General features: G+C 38.5%; 1 protein-coding gene across 3 annotated transcripts in view; it reads left to right on the forward strand.

The window, feature by feature from the left end:
* PEX5L (peroxisomal biogenesis factor 5 like) overlaps positions 1 to 21,459 on the forward strand; it is a 193,663-nt gene that overhangs the window by 101,984 nt on the left and 70,220 nt on the right. For all 3 annotated transcript variants that reach the window (XM_072618406.1, XM_072618407.1, XM_072618408.1), the window contains 3 exons: positions 3,523 to 3,717; positions 7,428 to 7,551; positions 8,381 to 8,477. In XM_072618406.1, coding sequence (XP_072474507.1) covers positions 3,523 to 3,717; positions 7,428 to 7,551; positions 8,381 to 8,477 — 416 coding nt within the window. The remainder of the gene's footprint in view (positions 1 to 3,522; positions 3,718 to 7,427; positions 7,552 to 8,380; positions 8,478 to 21,459) is intronic.

The following is a 21,459-nucleotide window of genomic DNA, read 5'->3' on the forward strand; positions in this document are numbered from 1 at the left end:
GAAATTTGTTTGTGTGTGTGTGTGTGTGTGTGTGTGTATGTATGTATGTATGTATGTATGTATGATGGTACAATGGATAGACCACTGGCCTTGGAATCAGGTAAACTCATCTTCATGAGTTCAAACATGGCCTCAGATACTTACTAGCTGTGTGACCCGGACAAGTCACTTAACCCTGTTTGCCTCAATTTCCTTTTCTGTAAAATGAACTGGAGAAGGAAATGCCAAAACATTCAAGTATCTTTGCCAAGAAAATCCTAAATCAGGTCATGGAGTGTCACACACAACTGAAAAACAACTTAACAGCAAAATATACATCTTATACACATGTACAGGTACATGTGTATATGTGTGCAAGTATGTATAGGTCATATATAAATATATATGTGACATGCATATTTGTATATATGTATATACATTGGATATATGCATATATGCTGGATAATATATGTGTGTATTATATATATATTTATATATATTTACACACATAATAGTATCCAATCTAATTTTGAAAGCCAGTTCTTTCTTCCTCTGCTTCTCAAGTATTTCCTTACTGCTCATCTCACAAGGTTACACAGTAAACTTTTTTTAAACCATCTCCTCTAGAAATGTTGTGTCTCAAACAAGATAAATCGCTGCTACCCTAACCTATCCTATCCTATTCAATTCTAAGCTCTCTATCTTCAGACAATGAGCATTTTCACAGGTTGTTCTCTGTTTCTAAAATGCCTCCCCACCTCAGCTTCTCCTCCAATTTCCCTGGCTTCCATTAAGTCTCAGTGAAAGTCCTACCTTCTACAAGAAACTTTGCCCAGTCCTCCTTAATCTTAGTGACTTCCCTCTGAGACTACCCCCAATTCATACTGTAGACAGTGTCTTTGTACATAGTTGCTTACATGTTTTCTTTCCCAGTAGATTGTAAGCTCCTTGAGAGCAGAGGATGTTTTTTGCCTTTCTTTGTATCCTTAGCGTTTAACACAGTGCCGGGCAGGTATCAATAAATATTAAAAATTAAAATTAAAATACTGAAAATTAAAAATTAAGACCTGGTAGGTCTTAATAAATGCTAGTTAACTGACCAATTATCCTTACTACCAGCCTGTGTCTTCCCTTCTGAAACTTCTGTCACTGTTCCTAGCTACGACCCCAAGGAACAAATGGAACAAGTCTTATCCCTTCTCCAAGAGACTTAGACATGAGTTTTGTAACCTGCCTGAGCCTTCTTTTCTTCAGGTTAAATATTTCCAATTTCTTCCATCAGTCCTCTCGTGGCATGGTCTCCAGTACCCTCACCTTTCTGATCACCCTCCTCTGAATGCTTTAGAGTTTATCCAAACATTCCCCAAAATGTAGTGACCAACCCTAACGACAATGGAACTAGCTGTGATATGAACTGGGTCCAATCAGGATCATTAAAATCTTGAGTTAACATTTATACATGATGGACTTGTTCATACAATGTCATGAGTTCAATATGTCTGGTACTTATAACCTTAGAAGCTTTCTCATATATGTGTACCATTAATCCCAAGGTTAAGTGTAATGTGGATGGGCTGACAAAAATCCAACACCCTTAGAAGATGGTATTTCTTCCATCTTCCAGTGTAGTAACTCTATCCAAAAAAAAAAAAGGAAACGAGAATAATCTGCCAAAAACTCTTCTTGATACCTTAATCCTGACTGTTGGGAATCACTGGTCTCCTTTCTAAATGCTTGAAGACACCCTATCTTTCCTGAGTCCTGTGGCACCTTCCCTGGTAACCACTATTTTTCAAAAATCTAAAATGGTCTTGGTCCGAGAAAACCATTAAGAAATTTTACTGAAAGGAAACTAGTCAAACATTTATTGGCACTAGAAAATACAAAAAGCTTTCTAACAATTGGAGTTGTCAGAAATATCATGGGCTACCTGCTGCAGCAATGCAATTTAATTTTTAAAGTCATATATGAAATAACTACTGAGTACAAACTACTGTTGAGAATGCTGAGTGACTTTCAAGAATTATAGGATCGTGGACCCGGAATAGATCTAAGAGGCTTCAAAGTCCAAACCCCTCTTTATACAAATAAGGAAACTGATATAAGAGAGACTAAGATCATACAATTATGTCTCTGTCCGTGAGGGACAATAATGAGCTCCATGTGACTATAAAGTTGGACAAGCCCTCCAAAGCCATCTGACCCAACTCCTTCATTTTTTATAATATGAAATTGAGAACCAGATGTGGAAAGTGATTTGTTCACAGTCACACAGGTAGTTAGTAATAAAGCAGAGGATTTGGACCCTGCCTTTCCTGACACCACTTTCTGAGATCTTTCCCCTATTTGAAACTGCCTCCTGGTTGTAGAGAGAATTCTTAAACTGAGTAGGAAATAAGACTACGACCTCAAAGGTCCCTTCCAACTTTTAATTGGATTCTATGATGCTAAATGACTTGCATGCAAGCTCAGTATTGTATTATGTACAATTCTTAGGTGAAGAATGGAAGAGGAAATTATTCTTAGATAATTAAATTCTATGAGACTCCTATAACTAAATCTTTACCCTATCCCTTTAAGAACATAGCCCTCAGTGAGAGATAAGAAAACTGCATCCAAAAATAGTTCTCTAAAAGAACAGCATGATGATAATAAGGGTGAAAAGTGCCTATAACTCAGGTCGGAGTTTATTACTTTTTCATTTCTTTTGGAAGTTTAGAAATGGTAAGGTCACATCTGGCTTTGTGTTTTCATTGCTTTCTGTCATACCAAACACTAGAATATTTCTCAGATGACTCATGTATATGAGTCCTAAATCTTTTGGGTTGGAGGGATGGAGTTGGGAGCAGAGAGTCTTTTGGACTATACTTATGATTTCATCAGTGTGAGGAACTTCAAATGTAGAAACTCCCTTCACCATTGTAGACCAATCACTGCTCTTCAGTTTCATCTTGAAGAGTTGCTGGGGCACTCAGAGGTAGGTACGTTGCCCAGTCACATAACCAGTTAGTGTCAGACAAGAATTAAATGAATCCAGTCCTCTTTCCACTGTACAACTCACTTCATAGGCTCATAGATTTAATGCTCTAAGGGACCTTAGAGTGTAAATCTAAACTCTATTTTACAGATGAGGAAACTGAGACCAAGAGAGATTAAGGTCACAAAGGATAAGTATATGACAGAGCTGAGATTTGAATTCAGTCTTCTTTCCATCATACAATGCATTTCATAGACTCAGAGGTTATTGACTTCATTCGTATTTGGTATCTATCTGGTCAGAGAGATTCAATCCTTATAAATTTATATTAAATCATTAAATATAAGGTTTTTTAATTGGGTGGGTTCTAATATGTATATGTATATATATATTATACATTCAAAATCAATAATACTTAGCCAACAGAAACCTTTGTGAAAAAGAAAATACCGAAGTGGTTTTAATAGCAATAAAGGGGACTTAGTAGCAATAAGTATGTTCTAATAACAATAAATTGGTTTAACTAATTATAATGTCTCTGACATCTAATTTAATGTCTCTGACAGTATTATCAACAGGTTTAGATCTCTTGGACTTGAGTGATCCTGTGTCACAAACCCAAAACAAAACAAAGAAGCTAGAGACTACACCAAAGGCCTCAAGTCACAAGAAGAAGGCTGATGGTTCTGACCTTATCAGCACCGATGCTGAGCAGAGAGGCCAACCTCTGAGAATCCCAGAGACATCATCGTTAGATTTAGGTAAGGTTAATCACATTCATGTGCTACAGAAGCAGCTGGGTCTATAGCTGTAGATTTGGCTGCCACCATAATCAGCCGTACTGCTAAACAGACCATGTTTGCTTCACTTGATTCGCACGGCCCCCAGAGCGGTGCACCCTGCAGATGGGCCCTCCAAGTCAGTGCTAAGGAGGATAACAGCTCCCCAGCCATATGTGCCTCACATGGCTTAACATTACATGAGTGCCAATGCAACAAGGGAGAAGCTACATAAATAATATAAAAACATGAGCCAAGGTAAGTAGAGCGAGCCAGCTGTGTGCAACTGAGCTCGTTTCACTCATCCTTTATGACATAGGTTGGGAGAGATATGTTAGTGACTGGCAACTTCACAGAGAGATTCAAAAGACCACCTGAGTTAGGTTGAGTTATAAATGAAGATCCCACTCAGTAGTAATCACTGACAATTAGGGTACTTGAAGGTCTCCATGCTCAGTATCTCACTTGAACCCACCATAACCCTGGGAGGCAGGTTTTACAGGTGAACAGAGGAGAAGCCAGAATCTCAGATCAGAGGATTAGGAGCCCAAAGGGACCTCTGATGTCATCTAGTGAACCCCTTCATTTTACAGATGAGGAAACTGAAACTAAGAGAAGTTAAGGTCACGTAGGATAAGTATATGACAGAGCTGAGACTTAATCCAGTCTTCTTTCTACCACACAAGGCTTATAGATTTAAAGCTGTAAGGGACCTTAGAGATCATCCCATCTAAACCTCTCATTTTAGAGAGGAGGAAACTGAATTAAAGAGAGGTTAAGGTCACCTAGGATAAATATGTGACAGCACTGGGATTTGAATACAGATCCTTTCATTTCAAATCAAGCACTCTTTCCACCATAGGACTCTTATTTTATAGACTCATAGCTTTAAAGCTGGGAGGGACTTTGGAGATCTAGATCCCTCATTTTGCAGACTAGGACACCAAGATTCCAATCATCATATCATAGATTTTGATCTAGAAGAGACCTCAGAGGTCATCTACTCCCACCCTCTCCTTTTCCAGGTGGGAAATATGAGAGCCAGAGAAGTTAAGGTTGCACAAGAAGTAAGAGGCAGAGGCAGATTTGATTCCAGGCCTTTTGACTCCAAATGTAGTATTCTTTCCAATGCACCATTCTCACTTCAGAGAATCATTACATCATCCATTGAAAGCTGAAAGGGATATTAATGGTCATCTAATCCCCTCTCTCCCATAAATGATAAGCTCCTTGATGGTAGACACTGTCTTCTTTCTTTTTTTCCAAATTTAGTAATTTATTTGTTTTCAGTTTTCAACAATCACTTTCATAAGTTCCAAATTTTCTCCCCCTCCATCCCCACTCCCTGTCTAAGACAGCATGCAATCTTATATGGGTTCTACACATGCATTCCTATTAAACATGTTTTCATATTAATCATGTTGCACAGAAGAATTAAAATGAATGGGAGGAACCATGAGAAAAACAAAACATAACAAATGAGAAAATAGTCACCTCATTCTGCATTCCAACTCTATAGTTCTTTCTCTGGATATGGATGGCATTTTGCATCATGAGTCCTTTGGAAATGTTTTAGGTCCTTGCATTGCTGTGAAGGGCTAAGTCTGTCAAAAAACAGTCCTCACACACTGTGGCTGTTACTGTGTATAGTATTCTCCTGGCTCTGCTCACTTCACTCAGCATCAGTTTGTATAAGTCTTTCCAGATTTTTCTGAAGTTCGCCTGTTTGTCATTTCTTATAGCACAATAGTATTCCGTTACATTCGTATACCACAACTTGTTCAGTCATTCCCCAATTGATGGGCATCCCCTCTATTTCCAGTCCTTGGCCACCACAAAAAGAGCTGCTATAAATATTTTTGTACATGTCTGTCCTTTTCCCATTTTTATGATTGATACTGTCTTCTTTTTGTCTTTGTATATCCAGTGCCCAGCACAGATCCTGGCACATGGTAGGCACTTAATAAAAGGTCACCAGTTCCTTGTTTTGTGTCCCTAGTGCCTACTACAATGTTTGGCACATAGTGGCTATTTAATAAATGCCAGATGAATGAATTGACAAACCATTTTACAGATGGGGAGACCAAGGCTTAGAAAAAGAAAAGGCCACAGTGCTAGGAAGTGTCAGAAATGAGATACCACCCCAGAACTTTCCTCGTGAGCAGTTGCATCTGCTGCTGAGCACAGCCCTTTCTGTCTTCCCCCTTTCTCTAAAGCAGCAGCATTGATGTTTTTTGGCTTTCACTGGCCATGGCAGGCTACACATCCCTCAAGTTATGTGCTGCAACAGGAGAATTCTGAAGTTGGTTGTAAGGAGTAGGTAAAGGCTTTTTGCCTCCATATTCCCCAGCTCAAAAATGTTCTATAAATAGGAGGAAAAAAAAAACATGACAGTCACTCCATGAAATAGAGGGATTGTCTGGATTGGTAGAGGAGAAAGGAGAGATAGGAAACAGCATTAATAAATGATCTATGGGAAAACTGAGTCAAATGTACAACAATACAAGTCATTCCCCAATTGATAAATGGTCAAAGGATATGAACAGGCAATTTTCAGAGGAAGAAATTAAAGATATCTATAATCATATGAAAAAATGCTCTAAATCACCTCTGTCGTATTGTATTTTGGGATGGTTTTAGCTTTTAGGATAATCATCCTTACATCAAGCCTAAAAGTGCCATTCTGAAATTTACTTGCTTTGCTCCTAGGCATGAATTTTGGGACCAACCAAAAGAATACTAATTTCTCTTCAACTGGAGGACTGCTTTCAAATACTTGAAGGCAGCTATCATGCTGTTTCCATCCCTTTCTTTGCAGTGTCTACTTATGTCACGTGAATTTGAGAACTCAGAGCACTGTGTCAAAATCATATATCAGGAGTAGGCTAATGGGTATACTCTGATTCATGGAAGGGGAAAGGGTGTAGTGGAAAGATCTGTCTTGGTCTTTCTCTGCAAGGTCAAGAGAGTCACTTCAGTTTTGTAGGTCACTGCTATGCTCACCCAGCTACCTGGTCAAGTAAGTAGTTTCCCAGCACATCACAGTATAACACAGTACACGACTGTGTTAGAAAAAAATGTAGGTAGTAAGACTATTATCATTTGGGAATGAATGTCCCTTGGCGGGGATGCAGTAGTTTGAAAATAATCCCTTAATGAAAGGGACTAGTGTCTGTCTAGTAGCTATAAAGGTCTGCTGTTATTATCATATTATTTAATTTGGATTATATTATAAATACTAAATAATGGTATTTATTTATATTAGACTATTTAAAAAATAGAGTTTAATCCTTCATTCCTATAATAGCTGACTTCTTTCCTTTAAGTTTTACTAAGCAATTGTTGAAAATGACCTCATTTGACCCTCATTGTTATGAAGTTCTTACTATTTAAGACCCCATTTTACAAAGAAACTGAAGCTCAGAGAGGTTGAATGGGTTGCCCAACATCACAGAGACGGTGACCTAGGCAAGATTTGAACCCAGGTTTTCCTTATTTCAAGCCTCATGTTCTACTCATTAATGTATAGAGATAAAGTATTTTATAAATCTTAATACACTCTAGAAGTGTTAGCTGCTGTTAACCATTATACTGCTGGAACTCTCATGCATTTGGGAGGGGAAAGAGAAAGGAGACAATTTATTACTTTTTTTCTCAGTTCAATTATTTAAATTTTCTTTTTCCCCCAACAGATATTCAAACACAACTGGATAAATGGGATGAAGTTAAGTTTCATGGAGACAGAAACAGCAAGGTCCATGCCATGGCAGAGAAGAAGTCAACCTCATCCAGAACTGGATCAAAAGAACTTTTATGGTAATACCAGAATTTAAGGCATTCTGTTCCACAAACAAATATTTGGTAATGGCCCACCATGTGTGAGGCAATAGCAAACACCTGGTTATACAATACTAGATCATGACAAAAAAAATCAGAAAAGGGGTCCATCCGGATATTTGGTGCCATGTTCATTTCTTAGGCAAATGACTGCAAATTCGACTAAATTGGCCAGATGTGCCCAGACAGTTCTGCCTCTGGTAGCTGGTCTGTGATTGTTCAGATATTGATGGTTTTTCTTTTTGAATTACATTCTCTGGCTTCACTGACCATCCTCATTTATATTAATTTACATATTAGGACTATTCAGTGGGTGAGCATGATGATACATTATTGAGGACTGTAAACCAGCAACATTTTCAATCTTTTCAAAGCACAAAATGTCCCTGTCTCCAGTCACTCCTATGCATCTCCACTTAGAATGACATTTCAGTATTGTAAAGGGATAAAATAACACTTGTGACACTGGGTGAGAATTGTCCTAAGAAAAGCAATATTTGTTTAATAAGCCAGCATAGCTTCTGTATAGACATTGTTAGGGCTGTTGTTTATTTTCTGCATGCAACTGGACAGAACCCTGGATAGATCCAAGAGAGCAGTAATTCATGTTGCAGTCACTTAAATACTAAACAGAGCCAACTGGACAGGATGGATAACTATCTTCTTCATCAAAATATCATTGAGGACTCTATTAACCAGCAAATAGCATTTAAGCCAAATTAACTAGGATTCTTGGACGGTCATCTGTGGGAGAGCTGTATTTTATGTTTCTCAAGCTACATACATTGATTAAACTCTTCCTTTGTAGGTCTTCGGAGAGTAGATCTCAGCCAGAATTGACTAGTGGGAAAAGTGCCCTCAATTCTGAGTCAGCTCCAGATTTAGACTTAGTGCCTCCAGCACAGGTAACAAAACCAATTTTCCCTCTCTTACAACCATGATCCTTGTTCAACTTTTTTAAATGTGCTGTTTTTAAATAGGAGGTAGTTAATGAAGTCTATCTGGATGATATTGACAAGGTTTGAAATGCATCCTGTATATTGTGTTCCATTGGGTTCTCAGTCTTCCCATTCTCTGTACCTTAAATAACTGACTTTATATTTAGCTGAACAACGTGCTAATGAAATTCACTGTGTACCTCACACTTTTTCCCCTTGTTCCACCATTTACTGTTCCGTGATTTAGCGATACAGAATCTGTTCTACTCTAACATTCCCACTATTTATGTAACAAAACACAAGAAAGAGGAAATTGCATTTGGCGTGTTCATTCAGATTCTGACTCTGGCACAAGTGTGCTCATTAACTGGCAGGCAGGAGTGAAAAGAAAGTAGGAAAGAAAAGTTGGTTCAGCATTTCAGCAGTGATTGGACCATTACTACACCTTTGATACTAAAGGTAGTCTGAAGACAGATGATGGATCTGGGCTGGTCACTTCACCTTACCATTCAGTCATTTGCTAAGCACTTACTGAGGTGTAGAATGTAAGGTCCTTGAAGGCACTCACTATTTCTTTTTTGTTTACGTCCCCAAAGGCTAGTGCAGTGAATATAACATAACAGCCATTTCATAAAGGTGTTTTGGGATAGTTAGGTTACACAGCCTCGGACACTTAATATCTATGAGAAGTCACTGGGCAAGTCATTTAACCTCTTTATGCCTCACTTTTCTCAACTGTAAAATGGGGACAATAAAAGTATCTCCCACCCAGAGCTGTTGTGAGGATCAAATGAGATCTTGGTAAAGTACCAACACAAAGCCTAGCACGTAAAATACTAATTTTTTTCCCTTCCTTCCTTCCCTTGTTCCTTCTTTCCTTCTTTCTTGAATGCTTTTTAATTTTAATTTTTTTTGAACCAAATCATTGTTCCATAGATCTATAGCAAACAGTACTAGAGATATAAAAATATAAAAATATATCTCTCCTTTACATAGACAGATTACCTATCTACCTATCTATCTCTTAAAAGATAGATATATTCATGATATGTATCTTTTATATATGGCTCATATGTATATGAAACATATATCTAACTCTCTCATAAAATAAATGATACATATCTCATATATGAGACACATGTCATGTATGAGGCTGCTGCTATTACTGTTCAATCATTTCAGCCATGTCCAAAAGTCACGACCCTATCGAGTTTCTTGGTAAAGATACTGGAGTAATTTGCCATTTCCTTCTCCAGCTCATTTTACAGATGAGGAAACTGAGGCACACAGTTAAGTGACTTGTCCAGAGTCACCCAGCTAGTAAGTGTCTGAGATCAGATTTGAATTTAGGAAGATGACTCGCCCTGACTCTAGGCTCTGTACCACCTAATGCCCCTATATATGAGATATCCATCATATATTTGTGAGATAGTTAAATAACTAAATATGACCATCTGGACTGTAAAAAAAATCACAAATAATAAGTTTCTCAGTCCACTTTTTTTTCTCTCTGAGCAAGTTTCACAAAATCTATTGATAGCTTATTTTACAGATCTGCTCAAAGAAGAATTGTCATTTATTCCCCTAATAATGAATCATATTTTGGGGGTGAACACAAAGTCATCCATAGGCTAAAGACTGCCTCCCTGGATGAAAATGGTATTAAATTTAAATTATACTTATTCATTTATTCTATTTTTCTCGAATGATGATAGATAGAACTGGCATAGGCCCAATGAATGAAATATTTGGGGTGTTTCTCCCCATTCCACCCCCACCCCACTTGCTGAATTCTATCAGTGCTCTAGAATCTATTTTAAATGCTTCTTCCCCCAGGAAGCCTTTGATATCATCTAGTCCCTGTGAGTTTGAACATGGCCTGGGATTTCTTTGGTAAAGGGAATCTTCAGATCAATTCCCACTCAGCAATTTATAGTGTTAGAAAAGACTTAGAAAAGTCTTATGGACATAGAAAAGAGCACAGAGAGCTTACTGTATACCAAAGGTGAGAACTGAATTGAACACTGCCTCTAAGATATGAGAAAGTGTTCTCAAATTGGAAGCTAGCCAGCTGGATTTCAATAGTTCACTTTTAAGTCAATTGTTTGGGATTCATAATGCATCTTACCATAGAAGAATGGTCTCTTGAATAATGGTGCTTAAGGAAAAGAACTGTTTTGGGGAGATTCAAAAGGGGACTAAGGATCTGTCCAGAGTTTTAGATTTTGAGGGAACTGTTTCTATATTTTGTCTCATTTCACTTGAAAATTTATTGCTTTCCTCATTTTTGATTTTTCAAAAAATGACTCACTGGCCTCTGCCTTATGTGAATCAGCCACAATTTATGGTCCTTTTTTGGCTTACAAATGAAATGGAAAGGGTGGAAGATTTTCCTAATCAAAAGTTAGAGAAAGAAGGGAGTGAAAGAAAATATGCCTATCCAAGAAAGAGATTGACTGAGATCAAGTCAACAGAACTAGGAACCAGTCAAAGATCTTTGTGAGTCACCAAGGATCTGTCATGTGAAAGAAGACCAGACAAAACCCCAGCATGGCACACCTGAGGGTCGTAAAGTGTGTCTTTCCTGTATACGGTTCTGGTTTTCACCAGAACAAGAACCAGAAATCCATTTCAATATCTCCTAGAATGTGCTTGATGTACCTCACTGAAATGAAATCTTCAACAAGCCTTTTATTAAGCACCTACTATGTGCCAAGCACTCTGCCAGGTGCTAGAGATACAAAGATAAAAATGGAGCTTCTCCTGCCTTCAAGGAGGTTCCATTCTAACAGGGAAACCAATGTGTGCATAATTAGAAAACAGATACAAAGTAACCTTGGAGCGAGGGGGATTGGGCAATGGAGAGCAATGTCTTCTCCGGCTGTGGGACAGAAAACGATTCCTGCAGAAGGTAATGATTGAGCTAAAAAAAAAAAAAAAACCTGGGATTCTAAGACAGAAGTGATGAGGGAGAGCATTACATGCCTACGAGACAAGCACAAAGGAATTTATTTGTATGTGATTTTTATAGTATATAATCTTTTTTCTCAGGGAGATTTCTAAAATTTCATTGTCACTATCCTAAAATACATGATCTCTTTTGTGTGTGAGAGGCAATCTGGGTTAAGTGGGCACCCAGGATCAAACAGCTAGCGTCAAGTATGTGAGAGTGTATCGGAACTTGACTCAATGGCTGGTGCTCTATCTGCTGCACCACTTAACTGCACGAAACGTTATTTCTTAGTTTTCTCTCCTATTCTGATTCCTTTCTTATCCACCTCCTCTAATTGATTCAAATCCCTTACACTAGGACTATATAATAATGGAAATGGTTTTGGTTTTGGTTTGGGGTTGTTTTTGTTTTGTTTCTATTTTGTTTTTTTGGTCCAGACCTGGGATTTCATCTGAGTAGGAAACTCCCAGAAAAAAACAAAAACAACTCTCCCTCAAATAAGTAACTCTTCTGAAACATAAGAACCTTAGAACATTGCTTGGAAACCTTAAGGTTAAGTGACTTGTACAAGGTCACACAGTCAGTATAAGTAAGAGGCAGAATTTGAATCTATATGGCAAATCCCCATACTATAAATGTAGATCCTAAAATAGCATTGTTGACAAGCAAACTGGGCTGGGATTGGAGCACCATTACAGACAAACCTGTCACCCACAATCTCTCAGAGTACTGAGCCACAAAAACTTTCAAACAGCATTGTTATAGATGTCACCATGCTAAACCCTCATCACTTCCAAACTATGTGAAAGAAAGCTCTAGAAATATAGAAACTTAAAAGAAATCAAAACTGTGGGAAAAGGAAAACCTACCATGCTATCATGCTGTTTCAAAGCACTGAATTTCCTTTTTCCCACTTGAATCAACAACTTGAAAGGGAGATGCTGTTATTATCCTCATTTTACAGATGGGAAAATGGAGGCTTAGAGGTTTAAGTGATTTTTCCCAAAGTCACACAGCTAATAAACATTGGCAATAACATTTGAAGTCAAAATTTCCTGGCTCGAGGCCCATTGCTCTATTTACCCTCCTATGTGATTTCCTTCAGTTCACTCAAAGAATAACTGAATCATAAAACTAGGATTCGAACCCAACTCCTCTAACTCCAGATCATAGATAATAAAAGCTAACATAAAGTGCTTTGCATCCTTAAAATGTTATTTTAGGAAAATGCCTGCAATTATTACTATAGGTTCATCATTTAGAGCTGGAATAAACAAGGAAAGCCAACTCTAATCCAATTTTTTCATTTTACAACAGAGAAAGTCAAAGTCCAGAGATGGAGCAATTTGCCCAAGGTCATAAAGTGATAGATTTAGGGCTGCAAGGGACCTCAAAGGTCACCTTCTGCAGCCCTTTGATTTTACAGATGAGGAAATCGAGGCACAGAGAAGATAAATGGTTTGTCCAAAGCCAAAGGGTTAGCAACTGGTAGAAATAGGAGTTGACCTCAGGTCAGCTGACCCCCAAGCAAGCCCTCTTTCTCCATACCACCCTTTCTCTTCTCACTAAACCACACTGCTAGAGACCCAGGAGGAGAGGGTAATGGCAAGAGTTGGTACAAGTCATTAGAAATGTGTTGCATTACCAGGTAGTCAGTCAATAAGAATTTACCATATGCCAGGCACTGTGCTAAACAGTAGGGATACAAAGAATGGCAAAAATACTGACCCTATCCTCAAGGGGCTTACATTCTGCTAATTACCCTACCCCAGGCTCCCCAATAGGAAAATCCTAGGTTGGCATTCCAAGCCCTTGCCTGGAACCATGAATATAGATTCTTTATTTAAGATTCTAAGGCATATAATTTTTATGCATAATGAATGTACCATGAAAAACATCTTTTCTTCCCATGTGCACTTTCTAAATATATCCTCCTTTGAAATGACAACTTTTCCTAAAGCCAAATCAGGATGTTTCTTCATAGGTACCTTGGAGATTTGCACTCTGCAGAAGTAGGTGTTGCCCATTACATAAACCTGGATCCTTGGGACAATTTAATGCAGCAACAAAATGTTTGTTTGAGTAGCAGAGGAGGATTGGTGGGAGGCAGGACAGTATATGCTTCCTTCTGGGGGAGGAGGATTAGCTGGGGTCATCAGTTACCATAGAAACACAACATTCCCTTGCCTTACTAATACACCACTGATTCTCCTGCTGGCTGCCTCAATGTTGCTTACCCCCATCTCCATTCTACCTGGTACAGGTATCCCTCTGGTTACACAAGGCATATTTCTGTAAGCCAAAATGCATACTAAAGCCGTAAGGAAATCCTTTACTGCTTAAGTGAACACGAATAGGGTAGCTAGGTGGTGCAGTGAATAGAGCACAGGACCTGCAGTCAGGAAGACTCAAGTTAGTGAGTTCAAATCTGGCCTCAGACACTTCCTAGCCTTGTGATTGTAGGCAAGTCACTTGACCCCGTTTACCTTAGGTCCTCATCTGTAAAATGAGCTGGAGAAGAAAATGGCAAATTGCTTTAGTATCTCTGCCAAGAAACCCCCAAATGGGGCCATAGAGTCAGACATGACTGAACAATGACAACAGCAAAATAGTGAACATATGCTCACAGAGGGCAGAGCCTGTTTCAGTTTTTTTGTCTTTTTAACCCCAACACAGTGCTTGGCATCTGATAAATATTTGTTGAATGGATAAATGAATTAAATTCTATATTGCAAATTACTTCAGAGGCCACCATTCCTCACAAGTAGTTATTCAAGCCTTCATTAGGAGAGGATCCACTACCTTCCAAGGCAGCCCATTCTAATCTGGAAAAGAGAGAAGGGAGAGAGGGAGAGAGAGAGAGAGACAGACAGACACACACACACACACAGAGACAGACAGAAACAGAGAGACAGATTCAGACAGAGAGACACGCAGAGAGAGCAAGAAACACAGAGACAGAGAGAGACATAGAGAGACAGAGAAAGAAACAGAGACAGAGACAGAGAGTAGATATGTACATGAAAAGAGAAAGCAAAAGGGGGCAAGCTCTAACTCTAGCTTTCCTTAAGTACTTACTATGTTCTAGGTGCTGTGCTCCGCTCTGGGGACCAAATCAAGAAATCAAGACAGTTCTGCTTTCAAGGAACTTAGGTTCTAATGAGGGAAAGACAATAAATAGAAGGAAGGAGAACAGTGCTCAAGTGGGGTGGGGAGAAGCGAGGCAACGGGTGAGGAAGTAGAGGAGATAATGGGAAGATAATAGAGGCTCAGGCCCTGGCAATACACTTTCATAGTATTAGGAGTCTTTTTTTATATTCACTTGCCAATTTACTGATTTGTTTTTTGGTTTGTATACTTACTTATCAAATTTGCTCAAGCCAAGGAAATGTGTAGTTATCCATGGCTCAAGATCTCAACTCTAAGTTGACATAGGACATAGCAGTAAGTCAGTAAAGTTCCAGTTCCCCTCTCTGGGCATCAGTCCTCAGAAATATCTGACATGTCTACTCTTGTCTTGTAAGGATCCTGCTCCTGTGCAACTTCCTTCAAGCAATATGGTTCACAAATATTTCCCGAGCAACAGGTTTATTTAAGATAAGAATAAAAAGGGGGACAAGATGACATTTCCTTCTTCAAGATTTTTCCTCACCTCTTTTCAAAGGATTTGTTCTAATTCAGAATCCCATCTTGGGAAAGTTAGTCCCATCAGCTTGATGCCTAACTCTTCTTCTTGTCTCTCTTAAGCCTGTTCACCACTTTTTGTCTTTCTGTGGGGATCATTGCCCCTTTCCTGGACTCTTTCAGGCCATAGTGTCCATAGGCTCTGGTCCAGATCTCCCTCCATGGTCTCACAGCAGATTGGTTGCTACCATGCTAGCTGTTCATAGAAACAAGATGATACAGGATGGCAAGTTCCTCCCTTCTCCCAGGGTTCAGGCAACAGTTCCAAGGAAAAGTCACCCTCAGATAGTCCCACTGCAAATGTGATTTGAATTAATCATAAAATTTTGGATTAAAAATCCAATATATGCTTTAAATGGGTTCAAATATAGTTTCTTCATTTTCTACATTGAAAGCACACGACAGAGTCCTTCCAATAGCTTGTAGAGTCATGGATTTAGAGTAGGAAAAGGTTTTAGGGATCATTTAGTCCAACCCTCATATCTTGCAGTTGGGGAAATGGTAATTGAGAATTAAGAGATTAAGTGACTTCTCCATCGTTATGTATGTAACAAACAGCTGATACAAGATTATTACCTCACAGAACCATAGAATTTAAGAGTAGAAAGACTTCTCAATGACCATCTTTTTCAAACCATATGTGAAAAGGATCCCCACTAAAATATGCCCAGTCAATGGTCATCCAGCCCCTGCCTAAAGATCTCCAAGGAGGAAAAAGCTTTCATCTCTCAAGGCCACCCATTCCATTTTGGACAGATATTGTTATCCAAGTCTAACAAATGTAAGAGTGAGAGGTATAATGAATACAGAGATGACCTTAGCGTTAGGCAGAAATGATTTCTGTCCCCTTCTCCAATGTAATTGGTTTATGACCCTGGGCAAGTCACTTACCTGCTGAAATCTCCAATCTACACTCTAAGGCATCAGAAGAGGGAATTTCATCACTGGAGAGTACCCTATTCCAATGAAATCATAGTTTCAGTCCCTATTCTTATATTCAGTCATAACATATTTAGAGAGGTAGTGTGTTATGGTAGAAAGCTGGGAGCATAAAAATGTTTAACGACAGGAACTCCAAAAGGCATAGCATAGTTTTAAATTTAATCTGTGTTGACATTTTCACCATCACTTTCTTAAGTCTAGAAGATTAGCAAAACAAGAAATCAAGCTGTGATTTGTAGCATTTGCCCCTTTCTGAGGTGTAAATGTTCCCACCAAAAACCTAACAATTGGTTCTCCTGAGCCGGTTTGAGCTGACTCCAGCACAACCCTTGAAAAAGGTCCTCAGCTTTGAGTCAAATACACAAGTTCGATTATGTGACTGTGGATGAGTCATTTAATGTGTTTGCTTCGTCTATAATACGTAAAATTGTGAGGAAAGCATTTAGTAAGTCTTAAAACACTATAGAAGTAGGAGCTGTGATTATTGAGAGTAATTTGAAGCATTATTATTCAGTTTTTTTCAGTCATGTCCAATTCTTCATGACCCTATTTGAGTTTTTTTCAGTAAAGATACTGGAGTGGTTTGCCATTTCGTTCTCCAGTTCACTTGGCAGATGAGAAAACTGAGAAAAACAGGGTTCAGTGACTTGCCCAGGGTCACAAAACTAGTGAGCGTCTGAGACTGGATTTGAACTCAAGAAGATGCGTCTTACTGATTCCTGATACAGTCCAGTGATCTATCCCAGTATCCTGTATGTAAATTACCAGTCATGTAAATTATCCATCTCTCTGAGATGATGGAAAAAATCAGGAAAACATTTTATGGAATTTCTATATGAAATTAAAGAGGAAATGGGAATTAAAGATATAAAAATAGCACTTTGAGTGAGCAGCCACATCCAGGCTCAGTTATTTCATTTCCCATATTGGGGGCTGGGAATACCATTTACCAGTTAGAAATGCTCATGGGAGTCTAAGTACCACCTGAACACATGCGGGCACACTTCCTCTTTGGTCTCTTATTTTCTGCAATTGAGATCCCAGCTACTGATTTCACTACCTTTTCTCCAGCAGTTCTCTATTTTAATATAATCCTATTTCCATCAGTAATCAAAAATAAGAACAAATTACGTAATTAAGAAATAAATGCAGACTTCTTTTTTCCCAAATAAATGAGTGACACAAAAAGGGGAGGAGAATGTGTTCATCCTTTTAACAACCTTTTAAACTCCAGAAACTCTATGGTCTCAATTTGTAACAGAAGGCTTTTCCCCCCATAGATAAACTATTATTCCTCATTAGCATGGTCCCCACCATCTTTGTGTTAAGGATCATTATGCTTGCCAGGATTGGCATTAGAAGGGAAACTTCCATCCATATGGTCAGTGGAGCTATGAATTAGTATAGCCATTTTGGAAAGCAATTTGATGTGTGCAAATAAAGTGATGAAAATGTCTAATACCCTTTGACCCAAAGAGTCCACTGCCAAGCATATACCCCAAAGAGGTTTTTAATAAGAATAAAGTCCCCACATACACCAAAATATTTATAGCAGCACTTTGTGTATTAGTAAAGAACTGAAGTCAAAGCAGATGCCCATCACTTGGGGAATGGCTAAGCAAATTGTGCCACATGAATGTAATGGAATATTATTGTACTATATGAAACAACAAATATGACAAATATGAAGAAGGAAAGATCTACATGAAATGATGCAGAGTGAAGCTAGCAGAGCCAAGAGAACAGTATACACATTGTTAATAGAACAGCAATCACAAATCAAAAATGAATGTTGTGAAATGACAAAACTTGATTCCCCCCAAAAATATGAGAAAACACCTCCCTCCACTCCATTTTCTTAGTCTTTTTTTGCTGGATCTTCATCCATGTCATTCCTACTAACTGTGGTTTTCCCCTAAGGTTCATCTCTATGCAGATGATTGCCAGATAGATTTATATGGCATTAGCATCAGTCCATATCACCGAGTGCCTATTGGATATTTTTAACTAGATGTCCTGTAAGCATCTAAGATTCAACTTATTCAATATAGAACCCATTATACTCCCTCTAATTCTCTACTCTTCTGAACTTATTACTGTTGAAAGTACCACTATCCTTCCAATCATTTAGTTTCAAAATCTGTGTCATCCCTGACTTGTTCACTTCTTATGGTCTGATCAATTGCCAAATCTTGTCACCTCTTCTGCTACAACACCTCTCATATATATTCTTTTTTCTCCACTCATACAGCTGTCACATTAGGTTAGACTGTTAGCCCCTCTTGCCTAGACTATTGAAATGGCTTTCTAATTGTTCTCTCTTGAGACAGCTGGGTGGCACAGTAGTTAGAACCCCAGGCCTGATGTTAGGAAAGACCTGAGTTCAAATCCAGCTTCAGACGTGTACTAGTTGTGTGACCGTGCAAGTCACTTCTGATTATTTCAGTTTCCTCACCTGTAAAATGAGGGTGATAATAGCACCCAAATCCAGGATTATTTTGAGGATCGAAATTGTAAAGTACTTAACACAGTAGGCATTAGAAGGCATATAGTAGATACTATATATTATTACACCAATCCACCCCCCACTCAGCAATCAAAGGGTAAGCCTGCCCATGTCACCCCCTTAATCAATAAATCCCGATGGCTTCCTCTTACTCAAAGGATGAAATATAGGACAATTTGGCATTTAATATTTCACATTAAATGTCTGGACTCTTCCATCCTTTTCAGTCTTCTAACATTCTCCTCTACTTCACACACTGTGATCCAGCCATACTGGCTGGTTTGCTGGTCCTTAAAGGTGATACCCCATCCATCTCCTGTCTGTGTTTCTTTGTCCTGGCCTACTTCTCTGGAAGCTCTCTCCTCACCCCCAATATCTGACTCTTAGCATCACTAGCTTTCTTCAGACTAAAGTCAAGCACACTTTCCCATAGGAGGCCTTTCTTGTGTACTACTGCCCCCTTCTCAGTTGTTAGTATTATCTACTCTAAGGTTACCTTCCATCTACTCTGCATTTATCTTGTAAGTAGCCTATATTTACATACATGTTTTCTCTGCCATTAGGTTCCTTGAGGGCAGATTCTGTTTTGTTTCATTTTGTTGCTTTGGAAGTTTTTTGTTACTTCTTTTTTTCAAAATTTGTTTTATTTTCAGTTCATGAAACAAACCAAGCATTTCTGTAGCACCACAATAAAAAAGATGATTGCTCATGAAACTGCAAATTTACCATGTACAACTTGTTATCCCCCACAAATATACAACAAAGTTATCATGTCAATTTCTTTTTTTCCTGTTTCCCCTCCCTCCCATCCTAGAAATGTCTACCATTAGACAAAAATAGATATATATGTAAAATTATTCTATACATACTTCTATTTATCAGTTCTTTCTCTAGATGCAGATAACATCTTTCTTCACATGGCTTTTATTTTTAATGTATTAATAATACTCAAAATAACTTATTTGCTCAAAGTTATTCCTAAGACAATATTGCTGTTACTGTATATGACGTTCTCTTGGTTCTGTCTACTTCATTTTTCATCACTTTGGGCAAGTCTCTCCATGCTTTTCTAAGATCTTTAAGCTCATCATTATAGCACAGTAGTGCTTGGCACAGTACTTGGCACATAGTAAGTACTTAATAAATGCTTGCTGGTTGACTGATTGACTAAGTGCTAAGCCTAGTTGTTTTTGTCTGCTAGAGAAGTATGGATGCTGTCAGTACTCTTGAAGTTTATCATCCTGGCATAATATCCCTATCACAATTATGACCCTGCAATCAGCCTGTTGTCTAGAGATAGGAGTACCTGAACCTTATGAAATACATACATAAAAAAGCCGTTCTGAGGGTGACACAATTTGAAAGGCTCTTGAGGATATTTTCAAGGCATTGCAAAGAACAGAAGTTTGCAAAGCTATGGAAAAGATCAAAGTCTGTTCTATTGCCAGAAAACAAAATGTGAAAGAGGAGTCAGTAGCTACTACTGATCTGTGCGTCAGCTTTATTTCTATACAATCTTCATGAAAATGATTATGAATGGATTGAGGGAATTCCTGGTGAAAATATAAGACAGGTTCAGGCAGGCATCACCAGGTGATTTTCTGCAACAGAACACATCTTGACTGCCCCGCAATTGACTGGAAGATGTTGAGAATACAAAAGCACACTGTAGTTATTGTTCAGCAATTCTCAAAAACATTCTTCTCTATAGAATGAGAATTAGCCTTGAAATCTAATCCTACAAGGTCTACACAAGAGCCCTTGATAGGTAATACCAAAGAGGTAATTTTATTCAACAATCTTGAGAATGATGGTCTAGAAATGCACAAAACAGGAACTGTGCTCCCCACTGGTGTCCCCCAGCGTCAAGGAGGATATATATCTTCTGCAAAGTTCATGCAGAAGAGGGATTCCCTGTAGCTGCTCATTGTCCTTCTTTCATCAAGCCCCTTGACTCTTCAGGGCTTCTTCATTCTGATCCATATTTATTCAAAAGAGATTGACCTATGTATGATATCCCACAGGAAGTGATGGAAAATGCATGTTGCTCGGATTATGACATCCAGCTGGATGGGTAGCCCATTGTGAAATAAGTCTATCAGTGTTTGCATCTTGGCTAGGCACTGTTGTTGGACAGTGAGCTGAATACAAAGGTAATAGGAAGTCAGAACCAAAGTGATCAAATTTGGGAGATTGTATAGCATTTTCAACAGATCTGAACTGCTCCCAGTCACAAATGCCTATCTTAGGACCAATATTTTCTCAAGGATACTTTAGAGTTGTGAATCATGGCAAGACTCACCAAAAGGCAAAGTTTTCTTGACTGTCTTTCACTTTGAGCACAAGTCTTTTCTGTCTTCTCTGCTCTGTATAAAAATTTCTTTTATATTCCATTGCATTAGCTTGATACTCATAAGGGAACTGAATGCCCCCAGAAGAGAACTAGAAATAAGGAAAAACTGGATGTTTCCAGGACATGAGTCCTGGGTAGGGACAAAAGAAAACATAATAATGGAGAAGCTACAAGACTAAAGGCAGCATGAAGTAGTGGAAAGAGTGCTGGCCTTAGAATCAGGAAAATGGGAGTTTAATTCTTACATCAGATACCAGCCGTGGGACCGTGGGCAAGTCACTTAACTTCTCTGTCTCAGTTTTCTCACCTATAAGACAAGGAGGTTTGACACAATGGCCTCTAAGGTCCTTTTCGTATCTGACTCTATTATCCAGTAATCATAAAACCCTGGCTGTTTGTCCTCAATCATCTCCCAGTTCATAAAATTAGTAGCAGTAATAAAAACAGAAATGATAACAGCTGACATTTATATAGGACTTCAAAGTTTGTTAAATCCTCCATATACATTCAA

Source organism: Notamacropus eugenii, chromosome 6, assembly GCF_028372415.1.
Source record: "Notamacropus eugenii isolate mMacEug1 chromosome 6, mMacEug1.pri_v2, whole genome shotgun sequence".
NCBI lineage: Eukaryota > Metazoa > Chordata > Mammalia > Diprotodontia > Macropodidae > Notamacropus > Notamacropus eugenii.